Below are 18,352 nucleotides of genomic sequence, written 5' to 3' on the forward strand. Positions count from 1 at the left end.
TGTGAGCATAATTCGTTCTGGAAACATACTTGCAATCCAAAGCACTGGTATATCAAAGCAAATTTCCCCATAAGGAATAATGGAAACTCAGATGATTTGTTCCACAACCCAAAAATATTCACATAAAAATGATTACAATACTGTAATACAATACAAAATAATAAAGAAAAAATAAAGCAAAATAAACAAATTACCCTGCACTTACCTTTGAAAACCTTCTTGGCTGGTATGAGGAGACGAGAGAGGAGGGTTATTGTGTAGGACGACTTTCACTATCACTAACGGAATCACTAATATCTATTGGCTCAATGGAATCTTTTTCATTTCATGCAACTTTAACAAGGAATATATCCAATAACACTTGCTTTTGCCTTCTTTTGAGGATTTCACAGAAATGTGACATTGTGTTGTCATTCAACAGATTCATCACTCGCACTGCTATAACCTTATTTGGGTGATGCTTTTGTACAAAATTTTGCGCTGTTTCCCCCATTTTACACGTATCCATAGTCTCATTTGAAGTGAGGATTCCTCTGCCTTTTTCTCCTCCTCTTCTGTGACAAGATGTAGACGTAGACTTCTTATAATATCTTGCAATTTCGGCCACTCATGTACTTTGTTCAAACTTCTTGATTTCCGTCTTAACTTCCATAGTAATCATCTTCTTCTTCTTAACACCCTTCTTTTCAATCATTTTCTGTGTGGCGGCCCTTGTATATGCTCACACGGATGTTGACTATAGTAGAGCATTAATAAACTCTTATCATATACTGTATATAACATAACTGGCAATTAGGCAGCAGAGGAAAGGGTCTCTATCTGCAGGCAGCCTGACCTAGAAGGAAGCAAAGCATTCCTAAGCTTGCTCTTGTCTGGAAAAGCCAAGGACTGTCTGTAGGTGCCTCGAAGTGACCAAAAATACAGTGGTGCCAGTTGTGGGCACCTTCCAACGTTCTGAAAAATCAGTGATTTCTGCCAAACACCGGGGCCTGCAACTGAGCATCTGAGCATGGGAGACAATCACCCACAATCCCACAGAGAGAGAGAGAGAGAGAGAGAGAGAGAGAGAGAGAGAAACCATTGGCTCAGTTGTGATCATGTGACTTTCGATGTCACGTACTACTCATATTGCAAGACATCACTCATTTATCAAGTTAAAATTTTATTAGAAATGTTTGCTCATCTTGCGGAACACTCACAGAACAAATTACTCACAATTCAAGGTTTTACTGTATTTGGATTACATCCCAGACCCATGTTATCCAATAGAAATGCAGCGTGAGAGGTGCCTGGCTGGCTCAGTCGGTGGAGGATGCAGCTCTTGATCTCGGGATTGTGTTCACGCTCCACACTGGGTGTAGAGATTACTTCAAACTAAAATTAAAAAAAATTTTTTTTAATACATAGTGTATATATATGTATATATATGTGTAGTGACTCACGTGTGTAACTTAAAATGTTTTAATGGCCACCTGAAAAGAAATAGGTGAAATTAATTTGAATATTTTAATTTAATGAACGTGTCCAAAATGTATCATTTCAACATGTTATCACTATTAAAAATCGATAATCAGTAGTTATTTTGCATTCTTTTCTGTGTACGAAGCCTTCAAAACCTGCTATACACTATACTTACAGCCGACTTCAGTCTACACACTAAGTTTCCATTGGAAATACTTGATCTATATTTAGATTTCATAAAATTTATAATTAAAATACAAGTTTCATATACTTAGTCGTTGCAAACGTACTTCAAAGTTTTCCAGTCATGAGCAGGGGAGAGGCAGAGAGAGAGAGAGAGAGAGAGAGAGGGAGACACAGAATCCGAAGCAGGTTCTGGGCTCCAGGCTCCAAGCTGTCAGCACAGAGCCCGACGCGGGGCTCGAACCCACGGACCGCGAGATCGTGACCTGAGCCGGAGTCGGACGCTTAACCGTGAGCCACCCGGGTGCTCCTCATTGAATTAATTTTAAAATTTAAATTAATGAACATGAATAAAAAGCTTCAGTTCATCAGCTGCCCTAGCCTCGGCTCAAGTGCTCGACAGCCACATGTGACTGTGGCTGCACATCAGACAGTATAGGGCTGAACACTATAAATACTGTGCTGTGGAGACTGGATTCTGTTACATTTCTCTGAAGACTGTCGATGCTCCTGCTCTGGAAGCAGTTAACCTGCAAACTCTTGTCTCCCAGGCAGTGATCATTTGCATGCATTTGCATTCATTTGCAAATGCTTTGCATTTGCATGCATTTGCATGAGTTTGGCCCTTTTGTTTCTCGGTGGGTCTCTGAGTCCGGCTTGCACACGCCTGGTTCGGGCATCCGTTGGAAACTTGGACAGAACTTAGAACAGCAAGCGGGTCTCCTCCTCTCTCCTGTTTGAGACTTCCCTCACATTTTTAGTGGCCGTGGTTGCTTCAGGTTCTGCACACTGGTTCTTCAGGCCAGAGGGACTGGGTTTTCTTTTGGGGTTTCAGCTGCTGTGCTGGGGAGTGACTGTGGCTTACTCTTAGGCTCAAAGCCTTTATGAATGGGAAACTCCCTCTGTACTTGTCCCTTTTCCTGAGTTTTGAATTTCTCCAAAGTCTTCCTGCTTTCGTATTTGCCAGTTTACAGTTGTTTTGTGTGGGAGATTGATCTGTTACGAGCTGTATGTACCACAACTGCTGCTTTATCATTTTTTAAAAGCAGTCACAAATTTACAGAGAAAGTGGAAGTTTAGTGGGAAGAGCAGTGTTTTTTTCTTTGCCTGAACCATTTGGGAGTAAGCAGCCCCATCACCCCAAATATTTCAGTGTGTGTGTCCTTCAAAACAAGGTTAGCCTGGGGCGCCTGGGTGGCTCAGTCCCTTAAGCATCCGACTTCAGCTCAGGTCATGATCTCACGGCTCATCGGTTAGAGCCCTGAGTCAGGCTCTGTGCTGACACCCAGAGCCTGGAGCCTGCTTCAGATTCTGCGTCTCCTCTCTCTTCCCCTCTCCCATTCGCTCTCTGTCTCTCTCTTTCTCAAAAAAAAAAAAAAAAAAAAAAATCAAAACAAGGGTAGCGTTCTACATAACTGCAATCTGACCACCGAAACATGGATATTAACATGAGCTCATGACTACTGTCTCAGCCCCAGGACCCAGCTGGGTTTTGCCAGTCATTCCATGCAGGGCTTGTATGATCCAGGTCAGAATCACGAATTGCATTTGGTTGTCGTATCTCCCCAGTGTCCTTCAGTCTAGAACAGTTCCTCAGTCTTTCCTTAGCTTTCCGGACCTTAACACTGAAGATTGCAGCGTGTAGCATGTCCCGGTGTGAGTTTATCTCATGTCTCCTTATGACTAGATCAAGGCTTGCATCTTTGGGCAGGAGTACTGCAGAAATGCTGCTGTGTTCTCACTGTGTTTTATTAGGTTACGCTGTGATCCTAGTTTGTCCTGTTACTGTTATGTTCACTTTGATCACTTGACTGTCTGTGGGATACTGGGATCTGTCAGGCTTTTTCATGGTAAGGTACTCTTTATCCACTTTGTAATTAATAAGCATTTTGTGGGGAAAATTTGAAACTATGTAAATATTCCATTCCTTACCGAACTTTCATTTATTCATTTACTGTTTTTATATTTGCAGGGACTCAAGATTTCCTCTTTTATCAAGTGGTTATGATCCATTACGTTCTTCATTTATTTTGATTTTTAAATTGCCTCTACTTTGACCAGTAGGAGCCCCTTCCTGCTGGTTTGTGTCCTTTTGGCATGCCCCTATCATTCTCAGAGCACTTCCTTCGTTTCCAATATAAACTATTCTAAACTCATCTGTACTTTCCTTGCCTCAGTCCTGGAATTATCCATTTCCCTAAATAGCTTTGGTCCTTTTGATGGAAACGAAATTCAGAATCCAGAATCTGGGCACTGGGGCTGCTCATTGCCACTGGGATGGCACTCCAGGCCTCTCAGTGGGCAGAGCTCTAAGGGTACATTTCCCCCCAATACACATGTATACGTGCATTTACATCTCCGTTCATTTCTGTACCAACCTCTCTCTATATTGAAAACCATGAGTCTACACCAGTACTGCCAATCTAATCCTACCTCTCAGGGTTCTTTCTAATTTTCTTGCTTTTTCATATTTGCAATTACCTTTTCACACAACGAGAAGCTTGGATTTTGTTATTCTTAGTATATTTCCTTATTTGATCAGTCTCCCTGGTGTGTGATCATCTCCCATCCCCAGAGCCTCGCCCTCGCGTGTGGATGCTCTCTTCACCCCACCTGGGTCACGTCCTGCTCTGGACTCCCATGGTCCCCCAGCATGGCAGACATTGTTTTTTCTCTGCCCCATCAGACTCTAGGACTGACTTATTATGGAGGGAACAGGAAAGCAGGGAAGAGAGAAGAAAGATGAAAAGCTTTTCTCCTTAAAAAAAAGTTTCCCCTTTATTCACTTTAACTAAAAATTTCACAAATAAGACGTACCAATGATTTCATGTGTCACTTTTGACTGTACCCACAGTTTTAAAAATCTGTTTATTCTGAGAGATAGAAAAAAAAGTGCAAGCAGGGAAGGGCAGAGAGGGAGGGAGAGAGAGAACCCCAAGCCGACTCCACGCTGTCAGCGCAGAGCCTGATGTGGGGCCCGATCGCAGGAACCATGAGATCATGACCTGAGTGGAAACCAAGAGTCAGATGCTTAGTTGACTGAGCCACCCAGTCACTCATGTATCGATATTTTTATTAAAAACTTTACTAAGTTATAATTTATATTATAATAAAATTCACCATTTAAAAATTTACAAGGTACTGGTTTTCTGTATATTCAGGGTTATACAACTATCACTGCTGTCTAGTTCTAGAAATTTTCATCACCCCCAAAAGAAACCCCGTGCTCATTAGTAGTCACTCCCCATTTCCCCTCCCCTAGTCCCTGATAACCATTAATATATTTTGTGTCACAGTAGATCTGCTTCTTCTGGACATTTACTATAAATGGAGTAATATAATACATGATCTTTTGTGTCTGGCTTCTTTCATTTACCATCACGTGTTCAAAGTTCATCCGTGTTGTAGCAGGAATCAGTACTGCCTTCCTTCTTATGGCTGACTCGTGATCCATCATATGCATAGACCACCTTTTGTTTATCGTTGGCCGATGGACCTTCAGGTTGCTTCCACTTTTTGGCCTTTGTGAACAACGTTGCTATGAAAATTCACGTACAGGGGTACCTGGGTGGCTCAGCCGATTGAAGGCCCGTCTATTGATTTTGGCTCAGGTCGCGATCTCACAGTTTGTGAGTTCGAGCCCCACATTGGGCTCCGCGCTGACAGTGTGGAGCCTGCTTGGGATTCTCTCTCTCTGTCTGCCCCTCCTCCACATGTGCCCTCTCTCTCTCTCCAAATAAATAAATGAACTTAAAAAAATTCACATACAAGTTTTTGTGTGGACATGTGTTTTAACTTCTCTAAGGTACGTGCCTAGGAGTAGAATTGCCGTGTCACGTGGTAATGTTCTCTCTCGGTTTTTAAGTTTTTATTTAAACCCCAGGCAGTTAACACACAGTGTAGTATCAGTTCAAGTGTGCAATATATAGTGATTCAACACTTCCATACAGCACTCGCTGTTTATCATGACACGTGTACTCCTTAATCGCCATTACCTGTTTCGCACACACCCTCCCTCGCTCTGGCGACCATCAGTTTATTCTCTACAGCGAAGAGTCTGTTTCATGGTTTGCCTCCCTCTGGTTTTTTCCCCCTTGCTCATTTGTTTTGTGTCTTAAATTCCACATACAAGTGAAATCATATGGTTATTTGTCCTTCTCTGACTGATTTCGCTTAGCATTATACTCTCAGCTCCATCCACATCATTGAAAAAGGCAAGATAGGGGCGCCTGGGTGGCGCAGTCGGTTAAGCGTCCGACTTCAGCCAGGTCACGATCTCGCGGTCCGTGAGTTCGAGCCCCGCGTCAGGCTCTGGGCTGATGGCTCGGAGCCTGGAGCCTGCTTCCGATTCTGTGACTCCCTCTCTCTCTGCCCCTCCCCCCTTCATGCTCTGTCTCTCTCTGTCCCAAAAATGAATGAACGTTGAAAAAAAAAAAAAAAAAAAAAAAGAAAAAGGCAAGATTGCATTCTTTTTGATGGCTGAGCAATATTCGATCACACACACACACACACACACACACACACACACCCCACATCTTCTTTATCCACTCATCAGTTGGTGGACATTTGGGCTGTTTCCATAGTTTGGCTGCTGTTGATAGTGCTGCTGTAAACATCGGGGTGTGTGTATCCCTTCAAATCAGTATTTTTGTGTCCTTTGGGTAAATACCTAGTAGTGCAGTTGCTGAATCGTAGGGTAGCTCTATCTTTGACTTTTTGAGGAACCTCCATACCGTTTTCCAGAGCGGCCGCACCAGTGTGCATTCCCACCAACGGTGCGGGAGGGTTTCCCTTTCTCCGCATCCTCGCCAACACCTGTTATTCCCTGTGTTGTTGATTTCCGCCGTTCTGACGGGTGGGAGGTGGTAACTCGCTGTGGTTTGGATTTGCACCCCCAAGGGTGAGGGCAACTGGTACCGTTCTCTTGTTTTTTTTTTTTTTTTTTTTTTTTTTTTTTTTTTTTTCCAACGTTTTTATTTATTTATGGGACAGATAGAGACAGAGCATGAACGGGGGAGGGGCAGAGAGAGAGGGAGACACAGCATCGGAAACAGGCTCCAGGCTCTGAGCCATCAGCCCAGAGCCCGACGCGGGGCTCGAACTCACGGACCGCGAGATCGTGACTTGGCTGAAGTCGGACGCTTAACCGACTGCGCCACCCAGGCGCCCCCCGTTCTCTTGTTTTTAAGGAACATTTGTCCTTGCAAACCCGGTATGAGTTTCCTCATAAGCTTGATTTGACTGATACTTTATACCAAATGGAGAGTTAAGATATTTTTCCTGCTAATGTCTCCCTATATTCATGATCTAATGTTAATTTAAAATTTTGACAACCTTCCCAAGCTAATCAGCTATGCAGGAAGAGGAAAAGTACAGAAAATGTGAAATGTGTATCCGTTTTTAAAAGCTACATCTGTTTTTAAGAGAAGTCGCTGAGAGCTGCAGAGATTCAGAGACTTTAAAAACCAGGCCCTGGTAGTCTAGCTGAAACAATAAGCATGGCTTTTCTAGAACCTCGAGCTCCCGTGACCGTGTGTAAACCGAGGAGGCTGGAATGGGGTGCATTTTTAGGAGGCCAAGTTCACTGGGAATGAAGAGCAGGGTTTCTCTTTCCAGTCACTGGAGTTCACAGGGCGGGTGACTTTTCTAGATCTTTTACCAGCGAATCCCTTTTCCAACAGTGAACGTAAACCTAACTGGAAACATAGAAACCGGTAAAGTATTTCAGGGGAATTTCACTGTCAACATTAGGTAAGAGTTTTCCAGTTACAGTGAACTCACTTCAGCTTCAATTTTATTTTAAGAACCACGTCGAGAACGTTTGAATGTGGGACAGTTTCGGAGACCGATCAGGGCAAGAACGGTGTGGCATTGCTGGCAGGGCATCGCCCTGTACCTTAGTTTCCACTAACGGTAGAGTGAATCTTTCTACGAAGGTGGCCCCGGTCTCTGAACGTTAATAAAAATTTTATGAAAGGAGTTGAATTGGCAAAGAGATTCCAGAGAAGAAAACCACAGCTGTGGTCTGGTCCCGAAGGTCGTGCTGTGTTGGGGAAAGAGATGTCTTTGAAGACACTTGTCGACACGATGGATGTGGATGTAAACACTACCCTCCGCCACCCCAGTCTAAGAGTTTACTTTTAGTGATTCATCGTTGGGTGGTTACGATTCTTAAACATTTTTGCCAGAATCACAAATACTGAAAAAGTGAATTCTTAGCAAAGAGCCTCTCCTTCTAGACTAGATTCTTTGGTTTGTTTAATGGACTGAGCTTTGGAGGCTGGACATAATGCAAAAATGTATCTGCCACATTAGAATTTTCATTAGACCATAAGTAACAATGTGAAATGTGACAAAAGCTTCAATAGGTTAATGGACTTCCTCCCTCCCTCCCTCCCTCCCTCCTTTCTTTCTTTCTTTCTTTCTTTCTTTCTTTCTTTCTGTCTCTTTTTCCTTCCTTCCTTCCTTCCTTCCTTCCTTCCTTCCTTCCTTCCTTCCTTCCTTCCTTCCTTCCTTCCTTCTTGGCAGGGTGGTTAGCGCAGTGACAGGAACTTGGGCTCTGGAGTCACAGAGAGTTCTGGCACTTAATGGTAGTGCCGTGCAGGGAGGTCACATCCCTGTTCTGTGAAATGTGGAAAACGCCCACACCCGCAGAAGCTGGTTTTGGGACTAGAGGAGTTAACTCCTGTAAAACACCAAGGGTGCTGCTTGTGCCCGTCTGTTGGGTATGAGCTCTGCAGTTGTACGTTTCCCCCCTTGTCGTGAAGCCTTACTCCCCAAACCATGAGGCCTCCTGTCTTGGAGCAGCACACACACCCTGTTCTCGCCCTTCTTCTGTGGGGTTCGGCAAACTCTGAGGTGTCTACCCCAAAATGACATCTCCTAATCAATACCCTATCCGAAATAGAAATCACGGATGTGCTTTTCAGGAAACGTCTTCACGAAGGCCCACACCGTGAGCCACTCTCCCTCCGGTCCCATTTTCCAGTCACACATGTTTTCAATAGAAAAGAGAAATTTGTCCTTTGGGGAAGACTGAGGTAGCCGTGTAGGCTTTGAGGCTGGAATTTGAAGGGCTAAGTGAACATCAAATTTGACTGTATAGACGTGGGAGCCGCTCAGCTGTATGGGAAATTGTACTTTGCGTGTTTGTATGAGGCTTCATAAAATATATCTGTATTGGTTACATGTCTTTTTTTTTTTTTATTTTTTAATGTTTATTTATTTTTGAGACAGAGAGAGACAGAGCATGAACGGGGGAGGGTCAGAGAGAGAGGGAGACACAGAATCTGAAACAGGCTCCAGGCTCCGAGCTGCCAGCACAGAGCTCGACGCGGGGCTCGAACTCATGGACCGCGAGATCATGACCTGAGCCGAAGTCGGACACTTAACCGACTGAGCCACCCAGGCGCCCCTGATTACACGTCTTAACTTTAGTTTCCGAATCCTTTTTTGGGGGAGATAATTATTTTCACTTTTTAAAAAATTAGACTTTTTCTTTAGAAGTAATTTCAAACCTCCAGAAAATCTGTAAGAATGAGAATAGTACAAATAGTACCCATAGACCTTTTACCCAGATTTGCCACTTGTGAACATTTACTCTCATTTGCTTCTCCTGTGATCTTTTGTTATCTACGTGTGGTCTGTATGCAGATGCAAACGGCGTACAAGACATATACACTGTGTACATCATTTTTTTCCGAACTCTTTAAGAGGCAGCCACTTATATTATGGTTATTTACTTGTAAAAACTTCACTGTGTATTTCCTAAAAATAAGAACTATTCTCTTACACAATCACAGTAATCAACATTAGTAAATTAAACATTGAGATACTACTTTAATCTATAGCCCGTATTGACCCACTTGACCCAATAATGTCCTTTGTAGAATTTTTAATTTAAAAATGGCTTTTTTTCTACCTTAGAAGTATATGAATGTACAGAAAGTTCACATGGCCCTCAGACGGTAAAACTGTGCTGTGGCCTCACCCTTTTGGGGAAAAATATATATAACATATACATTTATACATATATACACATAGAAGTACATATAAAATGTATAGTAGAACATATTTCTGCTAATTTTACTCTGTTTTAAAAATTTTTTTTATTTTTTTTAATGTTTATTTTTGAGAGAGAGAGAGAGCGCGCGCGCGCGCGCGCAAGTGGGGGGAGGGGCAGAGAGAGAGGGAGACACAGAATCCGAAGCACGCTCCAGGCTCCAAGCTGACTGTCAGCACAGAGCCCGACATGGGGCTCGAATTCGCAACTCATGAGATCATGACCTCAGCTGAAGTCAGATGCTCTACTGACTGAGCCACCCAGGCACCCCTATTTATTTTTATTTTACAGAGAGATCCTGTGAGCGGGGGAGAGGGCGAGAGAGGGAATCCTAAGCAGGCTCCACTCTCAGCCTGGAGTCTGAGGAGGGGCTTGACCCCATGACCCCGGGACCATGACCTGAGCCCAAACCAGGAGTGGGGCACTCAACCAACTGAGCCACCCAGGCACCCCTAATTGTACTCTATGTTTTAGATAGAACTAGATTTCAGATAATTTTGTAGACAACTTGTTGACTTTTAATTGATCACAGATTGGCCAGGCATTTATGCTATTTGTACCCGGTTTATTGAGGATGTATGTCAACTCAGACACCTAGGTGAAGTAGCTGTGCCTCCTAGAATACCCGCCCCTCTGATGGCATCCTGTCCTACACCATGAGAACTCCTGTGTGGTCTACTACTTGGATCTGAATCCTCTAACGGGCTGTCATTCTTGTTTGAATGTAGATCCCCCTCACCAGCTCTGGTGCCGTTCCTTACCTTGAATTCCTGTCCGGGTTCGGTGGGATGGACCTACATATAAATGTTATAAAGAGGTAAGTGGTTTCCTTTGCTCATATGAAAATGTGAATTATGGAATGACAAGAGAGAGGCTATGAGGTCATGAGAGCTAATCAGGTCAACAGATAAGTGTGGAAGATGAGTTGGTAGAGCTCGTCCATGTAGAATTTAATGGAGTTAATCCTCAGTCAAACGTATATGTAGACAAGTCTTTAGTAGCCTCGATGTAGGATGCATTTTAGAACAAAAGAAATAATACTGTATTGGAAATGGAAACGTAACAAATTAAGACAGTGCTAATATATATTATGTGCAGCGTACTTCAGGTTTGGAAATAATACATTTTAATTTTGAAGTAAAAATGTTAAGATGCAGAATTTAAATTTGTTCATTTTTATTTTATTTCTAACGTCTCTCATTCAAAAGCGATCATGTTTTAGGAGGTACAAATGAAATATTTTTTAAAGAGGTCCTTTGGATTCTGTAACTGTAGCATGCGCTTGGGGCTCGCTCACTTTACCTGCAAAAGGGGAGTGTTAGAGTATGAACTCTCATGTCTCTATCAGCTGGAAGGTTCTTTGATTCTAGCATGTGATTCAGGAAAGGCCATTTTAGTAAAAAAATTACTCAGATTATCTGACTCTAAATGAATAAACCTCATTTTCTCAGGAGTCGTGCAGTTGTAAGAGTTAAATCTGATCCTGAAGCATTGGCAAGTTTTGGTGTGATAGCTTTCCTGACGGAATCAGTCGTGGATGCAAGCGTAGGTGTAAGAAATCATGCAGCAGAGGGGAGGCAGAGCAGGGATTGTTCAATGGGCGTGAGTTTCAGAGACGTGGTGCACAACAGTGTGCATATACTTCACACTGATGAACTGCACGCTTAAAAATGATTAAGGTGGGAAATTTTATGTTGTGCGTTTTTTTTTTTTTTTTTTGGTTTGTTCCTTTTGATTTTTTATCACAATTAAAAAACAGAATCGGTGCAGCAACGCCAACACGAGTGACGAAGTATTAGCCCCTAGGCAGCCGGGGACTGCTCTGTGCTCTGTGTAGTTAATGGTCCGTAAGTGTTGGGCTGAGATCATCTCCAGATTTATTCAAAAGAATGACTATTTGTTTTATAAACTGTATTTTGATGCTTCTAACCTAAAGCAGTCCCCATCTGTGATAAGGTCGCTGGGTAGACAGTCCCCTCATTTGAATGTTACTTGTTGGAAAAGCTAAACAACTAGAAAACCCGAAAGCAGGAGAGTTCTTTTTTTTGTCTTTTGTTTTTGTTCCTTTAATTTTGAAACATCAGTCTAATAATTAGCTTGAGATGAAAAGGATCACAAGTTACTTCCTTAAATATAAAAGGCTAAATGTTTAAACTAAGTTTGAAAGGTTTAGCTGAAAACTGACTTAACCCGGGGGGCTGAATTTTCTTTGCTGTTGGAGACAGTGAATCGTAGCCAACAGAGATGCTCCCTCTGGTAATATGGTAGGGTATATCCATGAACGCACTTCCGCTGGAAACCACTAAACTGACTGATATAAGGTAAAACGTATACATGCATTTTCATTCATTAGTGAGCTGGCCAGAAAGCGAGGACTCCTTAGAGGCCAACATGAAATGAGACGAAAGCCAGCTTTTGCCCTGAGAGTATTAGCTAAATCCCGGTGGATGTGTGTTTCAGCTCGGTTGGCTATTTAGAGTGGAGGGGACAGGAGACAGACGCTGAGGTGGAGGGACCCAACAGAGGACCAGTACATATAAAGTTAGGACACCTAAACCCTCATGTAAGGGTAAGTTATAAATATAAATCTGCATCACAGAAGGGCACAACAAGGAAACCTACCTTTTCCCATGCTGCATTTGGGCAAAGCACAGTAAGTCAGTATTTATACAAGTCTGTGCCTGAAATAATGCTACCTGTGTGGTCTGAGAAGTCTCAGGCTAGTAGTTCACTTAAAACTGGTCCTGGCCTGGGTGTGGCCTTCTGTAGAGGAATGCATTTTCAACCTAGCCCTTAAAGAATTTCCACAAAGTGCCAAGTAATATCAGACCACACACACACAATATTGAAAACATACGAAGAGACAAAGGATGAGGTTGGCAAACCAATAGAAGCAATGTCCCCTAGGATCAGATATCCAAGTGCTCGAAATACTGGAAGTATCAAATATAGAATCTAAAACTATTTTAGAGTGTTCAGAAGAATGAAAGAATGGACTCAACATGTAAATACGAAAGAAGAGGCCAAAAGGGAGAAAAAAAAAAAAAAGATTTGGAAAAGTACAGAGCAGAACTTCTGGTACTTGAAAGATGCAATAACAATTGTAGATATAAAATTCAGTGGCTGGGTGAAAGTCGTGGATTGAACACAGCCGAAGGGAGCATTAGTGGAGTGGAAAGTAGTTCCAAAGCAGTTATCCATGAAGGCCACCCAGAAAGACAAGGACAGATAAAGTATGGAGGACAGGTGTAAGAGACATGGTGGGCAGAAAGAGAAGGCCAAGAGATCTCTTACTGGATTTCCAGATATACAGGGAAAGGATAGGGAAGAGAGACATTGAAAAGGATGATGGCTGAGAAGTTTGCGCCAGCCAAATGAAAAGAAACGCCTATGTAGACATGTCCCAGTGAAACTGCAGAGCAGCAGAATCGGAGAGAGGAGGGGAAAGGCAGCAAGAGGAGAAACCAGACTGGCCTAGGGGACCGACCATAGACTGAGACTGGTGTCCCTGGTTTGAAACAGTTGGAAGGCCTCTCCCATGCACGGGGAATAAAGTATTTGCCAGCCTAGGACCTGTAAGGTCTCTTTCTGTGGGAACACCGGGGCCCTTTTCGCTTCTCGCCATAGCGTAAGCTCAAGCACTGATGTCAGGCCATGTGGAAAAGGGAGAAACACGTGTCCCCTCTGCCTGTGGTGTTCAAGGTCACCTTTAAACTAGATCCTTCCTTTGTACTACAAAGCATGCCTCTTATTTTTATACACACATGTAGTATGAAGGAACCCCTACAATTGGAGAAGGGCGAGTCGGGGGCCTTTGTGTTTGGCTCTAACTCTTGATTTGGGTGATTGTTAAGTAGGCATTTGCCTTAATTATAACTAAACTGTGAAAATACATATTCTTTTCTATCTATAAGTCATATTTCATAAACACAATGTAAAACTCAGTAAGTTCAGGAAACAGATTAGCTATAGCAGAAGAAATAAGTGAACTGGAAGACCGGCCAGAAAAAAACTTAGCCGGAAGGCAGCACAGAGTCACAGAAATGAAACTGGAACTCTATGAGGATGGTAATGAGAGATGGGATGGGGTGATACCTGAAGGAGCAATGGCTGAGGACTTTCCAGAACCGAGCGAGGGTTCCGTCCCGCTGACTGAGAAAGCCAAAGAAGTCCCGAGCAGGATTAAAGATGGGGGTGGGGCGCAACTACCCCCAGACCGAGAGATCTTCCAAGAAGCCAGAGGGCAACAGCTAGACAAAAGTGACTTCTGAACAGCAACAGGGATGCCAGGCGAGTGAATTGACGATCACAGTGTCTGGAAAGAAAATCTCTGCCATCTTAGAAGTATATATAAAGGACATATCTTTCAGTATTTTCAGAATTGAAATAAAGACTTTGTAAAACAAAAATGGATCTGGCCCCCCAGCAGATCCAGTGGCAGAACTTTAAAGGATGGACTTTTTAGGTGGAAGGAAAACGCTCCTGGCTGGACAGTTAGAGGCGATGCAGGGAAGAGTGAAGGGCAAAAAGGACAGTGAGTGTGCAGTTGGGTCCAAACACCCGCTGACCTGAGGAAGCACTAAGGGCCAAGAGTAACGATGGCTTTGGGAATTTAAAACTAGAAGAGAATTAAAATACACGACGGTAGCAATATATACACGGAGAGGAGGGACTGGCACAAAATGTCCTCGAGTTGTTACCTTGTCCAGCAGGAAGATGAGAAATCTTGATTAACTTTAGACTTTGAAAAATGTGCAGGTTATAATTTGCAGAACAACTGCCGCACGATTAAACATGGAGTGTTCAGAGGCAAACAAGTGGACGGAATCCTGAAAAATGGGATTAACCGAAGGAAGGCAAAAGCCCGCACAATAGGGCAGAACCAATAGAAATCCCAAATGTATTGGCGATTGTAATAAATGTTCCACTTAAAAGGCGCAGATGGTCTGACTAGGTAACAAATAGTAAACTCCACTAAGAGAAAAACCTAGACAGGCTTACAGAAAGGTTAAAAAGTGAAAGGGTTTCAAGACCCACCGTTCCGAGAAACACTAAAGAAAGAGGGCGCCACTAAGTTAATAGCTGATAATAAATAAGCTGTGTTCTCCTGAAGCAGACAGAAAGATGGAGTTCAGGGGTGCAAGACGCGGTGTAGGGGAGACAGCTGTGAAGGGAAGAGGGCCAGAGGGGAGTTGGGCCCAGGAGCTGCCCTGCGGACTGGAGAGGGAGGGAGGGAGGAAGGGGGAGATGGGGAGCGAGTTCGCACCCGGCTCCGGGGACACCGGGCTCCGGGGACACCCCCGCTGCGCCATTTCTCCAGCTGACGGTGGGTACACAGGCATTTGTCTGTTTTTGTTCTTTACGTCTGAAACGTATCTTCAAAATAGTGTTTTGTGTCTCTCCCGATACCTAATTAAGACACGAAAAATATTACATTTAATATAGAACCGTAAGTCTGGATTCCTGGCGAGTCTCCCTGTTGAAGTTGGGCACTTCCCCCTCCCAGCCTCAGTTTCCTCCAACGTAAAATGAAGTTAATTTCTGCTGGAAACGCTCCGACGTCTTCCGCTTACCCCAGTATGAAGTCCAGCTTCCTTATCATGGCCACAGCACCGCAGGGCTGGCATCCATTTCCATCCCTGCACTCACCCGTGTCCCCTGCCCTGCCGGGCGGGCTCTGGTCTCCGTGGCCACCGCCAGTAGCAAAGCTGGGACGTGCTGAGTTCCGGCCCCCTCGGCCTCATGCCGCTGTGTCCTCCCTTTGCTTTGTCCAGAGAGCTTTTCCTTCAAGTGGACCGTTCCTGGCTTCTCTGCTTGTAGGTGTCCGTCGGATTGTTCCAAAGAGGGGCTCTGAAGTAGTTGATAGATAAGTGGATAATGGGAGAGAGAAAACAGTTATAAAAGCAGATCGAGCCACGGGGCTGGTACAGACATACATCCACCACGAAGTCCTTTACAGCGTGGCAAGGAGTGCCCCTGGAGTGGACTGGGGACCCCTTAGAGGTCAGAACACGGGACTGCAGCAGAGGGGTGCGATGTGGGGTGTGGCCCGGCACCTCCACTTCTGCAGCCATGACCTTCGTCTCCCTCAGTCTCTTTGTCTGCAAACCAGGACGATCATGGCCCCTGACCCACAGTCGTCGTGAGGATTAACTCAGATGGGGCTCGCCGTAGGAAGCGCTCGTGAAGTGTCAGCTCTCATCGCTCAGTTCCCACGCTACCTGGGAGGAATAAATGTTAGATTTCATTTTATGGATGAGGAAACTGAGGCACGGAGAAGCTAGGGACTCGGTCCAGGTCTACACTGCTGGCAGATGGCAGTGTGTAAGAAATACCTCGCGCCTATAAATATATAATTTAGAAATCCTTATAATTTTGATCTCTGCATGCCCTACATAAGCATTTATTTGGTTAAAACATGTTAACAAAAAGTCTTTATTTTTATTTTTAAGGGGAGGTGGGAATGAAATGAATTGCAGTCGGACAGTAAAAGAACTTGAAATCCAAGTAGGAGAAAAGGTAATAGAGATCTTTTAAAATTCTTCCCCCGACCCTGCGTCAAAAGTATTGTCAGCAGAGGCAGATGAAGCAGAATGGGCCACATCTTGCTGTCTGCACTCTCCCGTCAGAGCCGTCTGACAAATAGATCCGATCACAAGCCCGTGGGAGAGCTCGCATTCAGACGGTCTCGGATGGCGTCTCTTCGGATGAGTGACACCAACAGGGAGTCCTGGAATATGAGTCACTTTTGTAGTAACTTTAGATCCTCAGTATTAGGGCTGCCCTTTCTGGATTCGTCGAAGACTGAAGCAAGGATCTCTTTGGAAAGAGAAAACTACTGCTTTTCAGCAGCAAATGCCAATTAAGAGCAGCATGGCAAAGATGACTGGCGAAACTCAAAGTGGCATAGATTTAAGTATTGAGTAACTTTGCCACAGAAGCTACTACATGTGTTTAGGAGAGGAGCGTATAGCTTTGCTCCTTCCTGTTTGCTGATTATGGCTGGACATCGTCGCGTACGGCTAGGGAGGGAGGAGATGTGCGTGGCTTCCCGGGGTTGGAATCGGACCCCTTTTAAAATGCATTTGAGCCTGTCAGTTACACGAGCAGTTTGAGAATCATGATTTAATTCACCCGGTTCAACATGTTGGTTTGAAATGTGACAAATCTTCTTTCCTTTTTGAACCTTCTGGGATTTTCATACATTTCAAAATTAAAAAATCGCCAGAAATCCACAAAATGTTTGTCTGAATTTCCCTGGCTGAAGCCACCGACATCAGAAAATTCATCTTAATGTGACATTTTTTAGCATTACATACTCCTAAAAATCTGGTTTCACTATGGTCTATATTAGTCAGAACCCTGGCGTAATTATGTGCTTCTGCTATTGTGGTTCATTTGTTATTCTGTAAGAGATACATAATATGATTGGTATCATTTATGGCACGCCTTTAATTTGTCTCTTCATAAGCTGTGTTAATCATGAAACACTCCTGGGAAAGTCAACCGTTTGTCAGAATCATCATATCAACATAAACACCATCGTGGATCAAAAATACAGCAGTTCAGGGGCGCCTGGGTGGCTCAGTTGGTTGAGCATCCGACTCTTGATTTCAGCTCAGGTCATGATCTCACTGTTGGTGAGAAAATAAATAAATAAACATTAAAAAAAAAAATACAGCATTTCAGCGAGCGCAGTGCGTATGGACCTAGGCCGGGATTGGAAATTACCAACAATAAGGCCTCGCCGAGGAAAGCCACAAGGGACCCTTGATCTAATTCCTCTGTTATCTCAGCCCCCTCCCTCTTATCCTAACAGTGGGGGGAGCCCTCCCACTGGTTAGGAGCGAGTTAATCAGTGGGCTTGCACAGTGCAGCTTTCAAGCAACTTCTGGGGAAAAGGTCGAGGAGGGGTGATCGCAGAAGCGCTAAATGCCTGGGTGGCTCGGGGAGTTCTCTGCCATGCATGCTGGCCAGCGTCCACCGCACCCCAGTTCTACCTGGGGCCCCGACTCTGGGCAGGCAGGTGGAGTAGGACAAGACTGATCTGGGGACTGTTAAAAAACAAAAAAACAAAAAAACCTCAACCAAGTAAATGTGAAGATCTAATTGGCTTTATTAAGCCTTTCGTGAATTGAACAGCATCCCCAGGAAGCGAAGGAGAGGGGAGCTGCAAGGAGGTGGATTTTATTGGGGGGGGGCGGGGCAAGAAGCTGTTAGCGAAGGGAAAGAGAGGATTGTTTCAGGCCAGGTCACCTTCCCTGGGGCGAAGGACGAGGGTCTTATTAGGTGGATCACCTCACCTGTCTTTGGGAGAGGGAGGAATAGGGAGGACCCACGAGACAGATGACCTCAACCGTGCTGGCCGGTAAATTCCAGATTGATTGGCTCCAAATTCCAGTCCTGGAGAAGCTGGAACTTCAAATAAGTCTTGGTTTGCTCTGCAGAGGACAAGGGACTCCATCGAGTGCCTGTGGCTTTCTTTTTAACAGGACCGGTCGGCTCTGGGTTTCCATCTTGGAGCTTTGCCACTCACCAGCGGCCTTGACAAGTCTTTATCACTGGCTTTCCCTTAGCGGGGATAATAGCACCACCTTGAAGTATAACTGAGCTCAAGGGGTTTGCCGCTTAGGGTGTGTCAAACTG

At 44.2% G+C, this 18,352-nt stretch overlaps 1 protein-coding gene across 8 annotated transcripts in view; it reads left to right on the plus strand.

The window, feature by feature from the left end:
* EFCAB6 (EF-hand calcium binding domain 6) overlaps positions 1-18,352 on the plus strand; it is a 249,752-nt gene that overhangs the window by 36,959 nt on the left and 194,441 nt on the right. For 6 of the 8 annotated variants that reach the window (XM_086712072.1, XM_086712076.1, XM_086712079.1 and 3 more), the window contains 2 exons: positions 10,435-10,523; positions 16,159-16,225. The exons of 1 other annotated variant lie outside the window; for it this stretch is intronic. In XM_086712072.1, coding sequence (XP_086568198.1) covers positions 10,435-10,523; positions 16,159-16,225 — 156 coding nt within the window. Of the gene's footprint in view, positions 1-10,432; positions 10,524-16,158; positions 16,226-18,352 lie in introns of those variants that run through there. One more of the 8 variants, XM_086712080.1, reaches the window with a different exon arrangement.

The sequence above is a fragment of the Puma concolor genome, chromosome B4 (assembly GCF_028749965.1).
Source record: "Puma concolor isolate L17-30 chromosome B4, mPumCon1.1.hap2, whole genome shotgun sequence".
Lineage (NCBI taxonomy): Eukaryota > Metazoa > Chordata > Mammalia > Carnivora > Felidae > Puma > Puma concolor.